This window comes from Sebastes fasciatus, chromosome 16 (genome assembly GCF_043250625.1).
Source record: "Sebastes fasciatus isolate fSebFas1 chromosome 16, fSebFas1.pri, whole genome shotgun sequence".
NCBI lineage: Eukaryota > Metazoa > Chordata > Actinopteri > Perciformes > Sebastidae > Sebastes > Sebastes fasciatus.
The window spans coordinates 1,782,689-1,793,140 of NC_133810.1; the positions used below are offsets into that span (position 1 = coordinate 1,782,689).

General features: G+C 41.6%; 3 protein-coding genes across 6 annotated transcripts in view; all 3 read left to right on the forward strand.

The window, feature by feature from the left end:
* Window positions 1-10,452, forward strand: part of LOC141753168 (rap1 GTPase-activating protein 2-like) — a 467,886-nt gene that overhangs the window by 358,404 nt on the left and 99,030 nt on the right. The gene's annotated exons all lie outside the window — the stretch shown is intronic.
* Window positions 2,220-2,972, forward strand: LOC141752479 (odorant receptor 131-2-like). The gene has a single exon (XM_074610474.1). The coding sequence runs from the start codon at window positions 2,220-2,222 to the stop codon at window positions 2,970-2,972; it is 753 nt and encodes a 250-aa protein (XP_074466575.1).
* On the forward strand, window positions 7,526-8,497 carry LOC141752480 (odorant receptor 131-2-like). The gene has a single exon (XM_074610475.1). The coding sequence runs from the start codon at window positions 7,526-7,528 to the stop codon at window positions 8,495-8,497; it is 972 nt and encodes a 323-aa protein (XP_074466576.1).

The following is a 10,452-nucleotide window of genomic DNA, read 5'->3' on the forward strand; positions in this document are numbered from 1 at the left end:
GCAGTCGGGATGAGAATCAGTACCTCCAAGTCTGAGGGAGTTCAAGTATCTCGGGGTCTTGTTCACGAGTGAGGGTAAAATGGAGCGGGTCAGGCGGTTCGGTGCAGCGTCTGCAGTTATGCGGGCGCTGAACCGGACCGTTTTGGTGAAGAGGGAGCTGAGCTATAAGGCAAAGCTCTCGATTTCCCGGTCCATCTACGTTCCAACCCTCACTTATGTTCATGAGCTTTTGGTAATGACCGAAAGAATGAGATGGCGGACACAGGCGGCCGAAATGAGCATCCTTTGTAGGGTGGCTGGGCTCAGCCTTAGAGATCGGAGTAGAGACGCTACTCCTTCACGTCGAAAGGGGCCAGCTGAGGTGTGTTGGGGACGCAGATAGGAGCTTTGTCTTTTACGGTCGCTAGAGGTCGCCGTTGTGTTCTTTTATACCTTCTTTCGGTGATCTATCATGTGAATAGATGATAAAACCTACTAGTGGGTGTAGTATACGGTTACCAGACGTCCCGGTTTTTCCGGGACAGTCCCGGTTTCAAGCTGACGTGTCCCGAGTCCTGACACATATCTGTAAAACACTCAAATGTCCCGGTTTTCAACAGTCACTAACAGATTGTCCCAGTTTTCACCACAATTAAAATAATAATATTATACTGACATAGATGTTTATCATGTCCGACTCATTAATTAATGTGTGTGCATGAGATAAGTATATAGAGAGCCAGCACAGCGCACCACTGCAGTCTCTGTAGAGAGTGGTTTTGCGCGCGGTCAAGCCAACATTACGCATGGACACAACAGATATCCGCTGGTTACTTATAGTGTAGTTTTGAACCACAGAACCCTCCGTACTTATGTGCACATCAAACGTGTCGTTTTGATTAATTATTCTACACAGTTCCCTCTGCGAATCAAGAGGCATTTCGCTCCGCTTATAACTCCCTCAGGGATTGTCCGTTCTGTCTTTCACCCGGTGTCTCCACCGGTGTCTCCACCAGTGGACAACCGGTGTCTCCTGGACAAACTGTCCTCTGAGCTCCACAATTTTAATTTTAGCCTGAGACAAAACAAGTTGAAAAATAACGTACGAAGGCCCAGACAACAATACATTTCCTCTGAGGGAAACTCTCTACAGGACTCCCAAACTGTCAGTGCGTCATGACGGGGATAGTCCTGTGATTAAAGGGGGTGAAAGTAGTGAATGTGATAAGTCATGATTGTCACAGTCTCTAACGCATCCACCTATAATAATACCTTCTTTCTGATCCCACTCCGTTTTCAAATGCGCCACAGGTGCGCCAAGTTAGCCATCCTGATGAAAACGCCTATAGTGTGTGCATATTAGCGCGTGGATGTGCGGTTCACTTAAGTGTCCCCGTTTTGGGGGTTTGAAAATATGGTCACCCTAGTGTAGTAGGCATCTATTGGCCCACATCTATGGGGCTTATAGCCACTGATAACGCCTATTTAATGGCCTGACAACAGTCTAATCAGCTGTTGAGGGGCACGATAGAAATAAAGTTTACTTACTTGTGTACTAAGTTTAAACTATGTAAGACACGATCACATGGACAGGGGTATTGGGGAATAATAGGGCAGAGATTACATTACCTATTACTACTCTGTTAACCATGCTGACATGTGATGGGGTCACGTGAACATGGTTTAGGGCAGGGCAAAGCTGATATACACAGTTTGAGGGCAGGTAACAACTGCAGACCAGTTCTGCTTACATGGAAACAAGCACAGACCTGGATGATGTGACTCAACGGGCATCTGTGCTTAAAGGATGTTGGATTTTCATTGTTCTCACAATACAAACTGGAAGAGATTTATTTATTACAATTTGTTTATTGTTTGATGGTTTTACTGTTTTTAATTCATTTTTGTTCTTGTAAAGCACTTTGTGAATTGTGTTCTATGAAAGGTCCTATACTAAATACACTTGTTATTAATATTATTACAATGACATCAACAGGATAAATTTCTCATGTCTTAAATGCTTCTCTGAAATGTCACACGCAACTCAATCTCAGACCAACATCACTGTTGGGCTGGGGTTAGTGGAAAGAGTGTTATTTTCCACTCTGACTACAGTACCATGCTGTGTGTTTCTCTTCATTAATGGGACCATGTTATTCACCTTGAGGAGTAAATTGGTGTTTCGTGAGACCTCCCGTTACATTCTTCTGTTTAACCTCCTTTTTGCAGACACTGTACAGATGGCAGTGAGTCAGTTACTGTACCTCCTGTCTGCTTGTAGAGCAAAACTGACATATCCTGTATGTGGCGTTCTCACCATGTTGGCCAGTCTCACAATAGTAATCTCCCCTCTCACACTGGTGGTGATGTCTCTGGAGAGATATGTGGCTGTGTGCTACCCACTGAGGCACGCTACCATCATCACCATCAGAAACACAGCAGTGGCTATCACTGTGGTTTGGTCCTTCAGTTCACTACATGTCCTCACACAAGTTATTTTACTGTTAGATTTTCCATTTGACAACCTGGAGAGCCTGCAGATGGAAAAGTATTGTGGCAAAGTAAACATACTTCTTGGCCCAATTTCTGGTCTTTATGATAAAGCCTACACTTATTTTCTGTTTGTATCAGCTGGTTTAGCAGTCATTTCTTCCTATATAGGTGTGATGATAGCAGCCAGGTCAGCCTCCACAAACAAAGCTTCAGCCCAGAAGGCTCGTAATACTCTGCTGCTGCATCTGGTGCAGCTGGGCCTCAGTCTCTTGTCAACTATACACCAATCTTTCCTTGTAGCCATGTCAAACATTGTGACGAGGATAGTGTTTGTGCGCATCCAGATTGTTTTTTATGTGCTTATTTTCATCTTCCCCAGATGTCTGATTTCTCTCATTTATGGCATAAGAGATCAGAACATCAGACCTGTCCTCGTGTACCATCTATGTTGTCGACTGAAACTCTCAGTCGCCCCGGCCAAGGCCAAGCTCTCACCCTAGACTTCATGAAATGAGTTGAGCTTTGTATTTTCCTGTAAATGTAGTGTGTGTATATATATATATCATCATATGTCTCACCTTAGCATACATGGAATGAACTCTATATGTTTGATGTTTGTTAAACTCATGCTGTCATCTGACTGGCCTTCATAACTCAGCATATGCAGCATTCACAAGAAACAAATTCAAAACTAATTTTGCTAATGAATACTTAGCATAACGATGTTCAACTGTAGTTTTGTCCGTATTTCTTAAAATCCACCTAAAGAGGTATGTCAAAATTATCATTCTGTCAACCAACGAAAGCTGCTCAAGTTGTTATCATTTCACTGTTTTAAATTGTATCCTAAAATGTATGGTGTATTTGCATCTTTCATCATTCCAGGGCAAATTCCTCCAGAGCTGTCAATCCATTAAAATATTTAATCGTACATTTTCTATCCTTTCAAGATGTACCTTAAAGGGAGATTTGTCACGTATTTAATACTCTTCTCAACATGGGATTGGGCAAATATGCTGCCTTATGCAAATATATGTATATATTTAGTATTTGAAATCAATTAACAACAGAAAACAATTATAAATATTGTCCATAAACCCTCACAGGTACTGCATTTAGCATAAAAAATATGCTCAAATCAATGACAAATCCGTTTTTGTTTTGCCAGAGTTTCTTGGTTTGAGAACAAAAGTGATTGTAAATATTGATCACAGAAAGAGCAGTTTGTGTATGTCTTTTTTTAAATTTCTGCATGTTGTGATTGGCAGGGTCATTTTATTTATTTAGTTTATTAACATCCCCATTAGCTACAGCATTGCAGCAGCTATTATTCCTGGGGTTCACAAACACACTGAAAATGTGACAGTGTGAGAATAAACAGGACAAGACAAAAACACACACACACATAATAATATAACATAACATTACAGAATAAAACAGCACAAGACTGAAACACAGACTCAGACAAGACAAGCTCCTAACAATCAGAAAAGAAAGTATAGGTCTGCTTGGGAACTTCAACAGACACATGGGCAAAGATGGAGAAACCCGGAGTGGGGTGATTGGGAGGAATGGCCTGCCTGATCTTTGTTGTTGAACTTCTGTGGTAGTCATGGATTGGCCATAACGAACACCATGTTCAAGCATAGGGTGGTTCTTAAGTGTACTTGGTGTTTGACCATTTTCAAGAACTCCTGAACCCGACCAACACGTCCTCCGTAGAGGACGTAGACACCGAGATTGAAGACTCGGGGGAAGGCTTGTCCATATCCTTGGAAGAGGTCGCTGAGGTAGTCAAAAAGCTCCTCAGCGGTAAGGCACCAGGGGTAGATGAGATTCGCCCTGAGATGCTTAAGGTTGAGGACATTGTTGAACTGTCTTGGTTGACTTGCCTCTTCAGTGTCGTGTAGAGTTCGGGGTCAGTACCTGTGGAATGACAGACCGGGGTGGTGGTTCCCATTTTTAAAAAGGCGGTTGGAGGGTGTGCTCAGATTATCTGGGTATCACACTGCTCATCCTCCCCGAGAAAGTTCATTCTAGGATGCTGGAAAGGAGGCTCCAACCGATTGTCGAACCTCAGGTCCAGGAGGAGTAATGTGGATTCCGTCCTGGCCGGGGAACAGTGGACCAGCTCTTTACCCTTGCGGGGGTCATGGGAGTTTGCTCATCCAGTCTACATGTGTTTTGTAGACTTGGAGAAGGCCTACGACCGTGTCGTTTTATTTATTTATTTATTGATACCCTCACTGTAAGGTTTATCAATGCAACAATGATGGTTAATGTATAAATGCACTCTTATTCAATGGAATTAAACACGGTTACTTTAAGGGTCACAGGTCTTATCCAGCCCGTGTATTGATTTTAAATTAAACTACTGTCTTCATTTTCAGCTTCACTATCATCATACTTTATCATATACAGCAGGAAGTTCCATTATTTCTTATTTATATTTATGATTTGGGACATCTGAATCCGTGTATGAGTCCGACCCTCTGGAGGTCGCGTCATCACTCATTGATCAGCTGTTAGGACACGGATCAGGCTCCGGTGTTTCTCCACGGTAAGGGTCGGTTGGCCACTCAGTCTGCCCGGAAGATTCAACTCGACGGGTGAATGACGCCCGGTGTGGAAGGATCACCGTTGCAACTCTCCTGGCGCATTTCCTCCGTGCGCTGCGCGGACCCATGTGCGGACCCATGCGCGGACCTCGCCGCTTTCCGGATCCTGTTTCAACCGCATTTTCACAATAACAGTGGGGGGGTGGGGGTATGAAATGATAAGTTGAAAGGTGTTCTAATGATACCAATACATTTATTTATCATGAAAATACATTTAACTTGTACTGTCAGTGAAATATCTCAATAAGTAAAGTGTTGTTCTTGATCCCATTTAAGGGTCAACCATAAACCTTTGCATGGGTCCCCCCCCTGGCCTTGGGCCCGGGGACAGCTGTACCCTTTGCCCCCGCCTGACGGCGGGCCTGTCTGTTGGCTTCATCAAACCGTGACCTTCAGCACGCACTGGGGCGGTTTGCAGCCGAGTGTGAAGCAGTCGGGATGAGAATCAGTACCTCCAAGTCTGAGGGAGTTCAAGTATCTCGGGGTCTTGTTCACGAGTGAGGGTAAAATGGAGCGGGTCAGGCGGTTCGGTGCAGCGTCTGCAGTTATGCGGGCGCTGAACCGGACCGTTTTGGTGAAGAGGGAGCTGAGCTATAAGGCAAAGCTCTCGATTTCCCGGTCCATCTACGTTCCAACCCTCACTTATGTTCATGAGCTTTTGGTAATGACCGAAAGAATGAGATGGCGGACACAGGCGGCCGAAATGAGCATCCTTTGTAGGGTGGCTGGGCTCAGCCTTAGAGATCGGAGTAGAGACGCTACTCCTTCACGTCGAAAGGGGCCAGCTGAGGTGTGTTGGGGACGCAGATAGGAGCTTTGTCTTTTACGGTCGCTAGAGGTCGCCGTTGTGTTCTTTTATACCTTCTTTCGGTGATCTATCATGTGAATAGATGATAAAACCTACTAGTGGGTGTAGTATACGGTTACCAGACGTCCCGGTTTTTCCGGGACAGTCCCGGTTTCAAGCTGACGTGTCCCGAGTCCTGACACATATCTGTAAAACACTCAAATGTCCCGGTTTTCAACAGTCACTAACAGATTGTCCCAGTTTTCACCACAATTAAAATAATAATATTATACTGACATAGATGTTTATCATGTCCGACTCATTAATTAATGTGTGTGCATGAGATAAGTATATAGAGAGCCAGCACAGCGCACCACTGCAGTCTCTGTAGAGAGTGGTTTTGCGCGCGGTCAAGCCAACATTACGCATGGACACAACAGATATCCGCTGGTTACTTATAGTGTAGTTTTGAACCACAGAACCCTCCGTACTTATGTGCACATCAAACGTGTCGTTTTGATTAATTATTCTACACAGTTCCCTCTGCGAATCAAGAGGCATTTCGCTCCGCTTATAACTCCCTCAGGGATTGTCCGTTCTGTCTTTCACCCGGTGTCTCCACCGGTGTCTCCACCAGTGGACAACCGGTGTCTCCTGGACAAACTGTCCTCTGAGCTCCACAATTTTAATTTTAGCCTGAGACAAAACAAGTTGAAAAATAACGTACGAAGGCCCAGACAACAATACATTTCCTCTGAGGGAAACTCTCTACAGGACTCCCAAACTGTCAGTGCGTCATGACGGGGATAGTCCTGTGATTAAAGGGGGTGAAAGTAGTGAATGTGATAAGTCATGATTGTCACAGTCTCTAACGCATCCACCTATAATAATACCTTCTTTCTGATCCCACTCCGTTTTCAGATGCGCCACAGGTGCGCCAAGTTAGCCATCCTGATGAAAACGCCTATAGTGTGTGCATATTAGCGCGTGGATGTGCGGTTCACTTAAGTGTCCCCGTTTTGGGGGTTTGAAAATATGGTCACCCTAGTGTAGTAGGCATCTATTGGCTCACATCTATGGGGCTTATAGCCACTGATAACGCCTATTTAATGGCCTGACAACAGTCTAATCAGCTGTTGAGGGGCACGATAAAAATAAAGTTTACTTACTTGTGTACTAAGTTTAAACTATGTAAGACACGATCACATGGACAGGGGTATTGGGAAATAATAGGGCAGAGATTACATTACCTATTACTACTCTGTTAACCATGCTGACATGTGATGGGGTCACATGAACATGGTTTAGGGCAGGGCAAAGCTGATATACACAGTTTGAGGGCAGGTAACACCTGCAGACCAGTTCTGCTTACATGGAAACAAGCACAGACCTGGATGATGTGACTCAACGGGCATCTGTGCTTAAAGGATGTTGGATTTTCATTGTTCTCACAATACAAACAGGAAAAGATTTATTTATTACAATTTTATTGTTTGATGGTTTTACTGTTTTTAATTCATTTTTGTTCTTGTAAAGCACTTTGTGAATTGTGTTCTATGAAAGGTCCTATACTAAATACACTTGTTATTAATATTATTACAATGACATCAACAGGATAAATTTCTCATGTCTTAAATGCTTCTCTGAAATGTCACACGCAACTCAATCTCAGACCAACATCACTGCTGGACAGCAGTATCAAGGCTTACTGGAAAGAGTGTTATTTTCCACTCTGACTACAGTACCATGCTGTGTGTGTATCTTCATTAATGGGACCATGTTATTCACCTTGAGGAGTAAATTGGTGTTTTGTGAGACCTCCCGTTACATTCTTTTGTTTAACCTCCTTTTTGCAGACACTGTACAGATGGCAGTGAGTCAGTTACTGTACCTCCTGGCTGCTTGTAGAGTAAAACTGACATATCCTGTATGTGGCGTTCTCGTCATGTTAGCCAGTCTCACAATAGTAATCTCCCCTCTCACACTGGTGGTGATGTCTCTGGAGAGATATGTGGCTGTGTGCTACCCACTGAGGCACGCTACCATCATCACCATCAGAAACACAGCAGTGGCTATCACTGTGGTTTGGTCCTTCAGTTCACTATATGTCCTCACACAAGTTATTTTACTGTTAGATTTTCCATTTGACAACCTAGAGAGCCTGCAGATGAAAAAGTATTGTGCCAAAGTAAACATACTTCTTGGCCCAATTTCTGGTCTTTATGATAAAGCCTACACTTATTCTCTGTTTGTATCAGCTGGTTTGGCAGTCATTTCTTCCTATATAGGTGTGATGATAGCAGCCAGGTCAGCCTCCACAAACAAAGCTTCAGCCCAGAAGGCTCGTAATACTCTGCTGCTGCATCTGGTGCAGCTGGGCCTCAGTCTCTTGTCAACTATACACCTCTCTTTCCTTGTAGCCATGTCAAACATTGTGACGAGGATAGTGTTTGTGCGCATCCACATTGTTTTTTATGTGCTTATTTTCATCTTCCCCAGATGTCTGAGTTCTCTCATTTATGGCATAAGAGATCAGAACATCAGACCTGTCCTCGTGTACCATCTATGTTGTCGACTGAAACTCTCAGTCGCCCCGGCCAAGGCCAAGCTCTCACCCTAGACTTCATGAAATGAGTTGAGCTTTGTATTTTCTTGTAAATGTAGTGTGTGTATATATATATATATATATATATGTATATATATATATATATATATATCATCACAGCCAAGGCTGAAGTCTCCCCTTAGCAGACATGGAATGAACTCTATATGTTTTTTAAACTCATGCTTTCATCTGACTGACTTTCATAACTCATCATATGCAGCATTGCCGAGAACAAATTCAAAACTCGTAAAGAAAACATCCTTTTTTTATTCAGATGCAGACTATTTAGCATGTTCAACTGTAGTTTTGCCAGTATTTCTTAAATCCACCTATAGAGGCATGTCAAAATTATCATTCTGACAACCAAGAAAAGCTGCTCAAGTTGTCATTTCACTGTTTTAAATATTATCCTAAAATGTGGCTGTGGTATAATAGTACAATATTAGATAATATGCATCCAAAGCTTTTTGCTTTACTGGTGGTCCTCATATCACATGTTTTCTGTCCATTTAGTCTTGAGTTGCACAAAATGGATTATCAGCTAGTTTGACATACTGCTAATAATAATAATCAATACTCACTTTTTGCCTCTGTATTTTCATACACTGTATAACTGCCAGTGAGATGTGCTAGTAAATGGATGTTATAAACACTACAAAGGTTTGTTCTATTAATAAACTTGGTCTACTTAATCTTTTTAAATTGTAATTTGATTCAGCCTAAACAAATAATACTATATAGTTAGAACACAACTATAGTCATGAGTGAATACAGGGCTGAAACGTTTTTTCATGCGATTAATTGGATTTATTTGGTGAAGCCATGAGAGCGGCTCATTGTAGTTTTTTTTTCAGATTGGTTTGCTGCCCCCAAGTGGACAAGAAAAATCAATGAATGCAGCTGTAATGTTTAATAAAAAAGACAGTAGAATTGATGGACTTGTAGCCAGATTTTTAACCCAATTAGTTTCAACACCATAATCTTCACCAGACTGGTTGCTAAACTGATGGAGCTGCGACTAAAACTGTAATCTGAAAAGTAAATAAAGCTGTCGGACAAATATAGTGAAGTAAAAAGTACAATATTTACCTCTGAGATGTAGTGGAGTAGAAGTAGAAAGTAGCAGAAAATGGAAATACTAAATATTTTTAAATTATTATTACTATTATCATTATTATTATTATTATTATTATTATTATTATTACAAGTGAGTAGTTAGAATCTGGGGAAAAGTATTATTTTATTTATTTATTTATTTTTCCAATAACAAAGGAGAAACATTAAGGCATAGTAACCTAAACTCAATAAAGCCTCTTAACATACAAGGCACAATTGGATAGGAAAGATAGAAGAAGAAGTATTTGTATATATATAATTTATTTTTTTAAATAGACTTTATTTTAAATTTGTGAACAATACAAAGATCAATTAACCCGATACAGGTAAACGATACATATAGGGGAAATTAGGGGATAACTACAAACATAAAATTAAATTTAAAAAAAAGTAACATAAAACACAAAACCTACCAGGGGTTATTATAAATAAATAAATAATAGTAATTTAAATAAAAACATTAAAATGGAGTACAAACTCACTTTTTTACTAGCCTTTTTGTTTTTTGCAGAAGATGTAGTCTTAATATATATTTTTAATTTAAAATAGTTTTGCAGAATTGTAATGAAAAATCTGAACATGCGGATATATTATATTGAACGTACTATTGGATGCTACACACCGCCCTCTCCCACCTGGAAGGAAGGGACACCTATGTGAGGATGCTGTTCGTGGATTACAGCTCAGCGTTCAACACCATAGTGCCCTCCAGGCTCGTCAGTAAGCTTAAAGGGACTATTTGTAAGATTCAGAAATGCTGCTTAACAGCGACACCTGTGGCCTTGAAATCAACGAAAGTCAGCGTCGAGCTCGCGCTTGCTCGCTCTAAATAGACATGAACGAGCATCGCTCAA

Excerpts from the sequence above, each read along its gene's own strand:
- LOC141752479 (XM_074610474.1), top strand. The coding sequence starts at position 2,220 with ATGGCAGTGAGTCAGTTACTGTACCTCCTGTCTGCTTGTAGAGCAAAA.
- LOC141752480 (XM_074610475.1), top strand. The coding sequence starts at position 7,526 with ATGTCACACGCAACTCAATCTCAGACCAACATCACTGCTGGACAGCAG.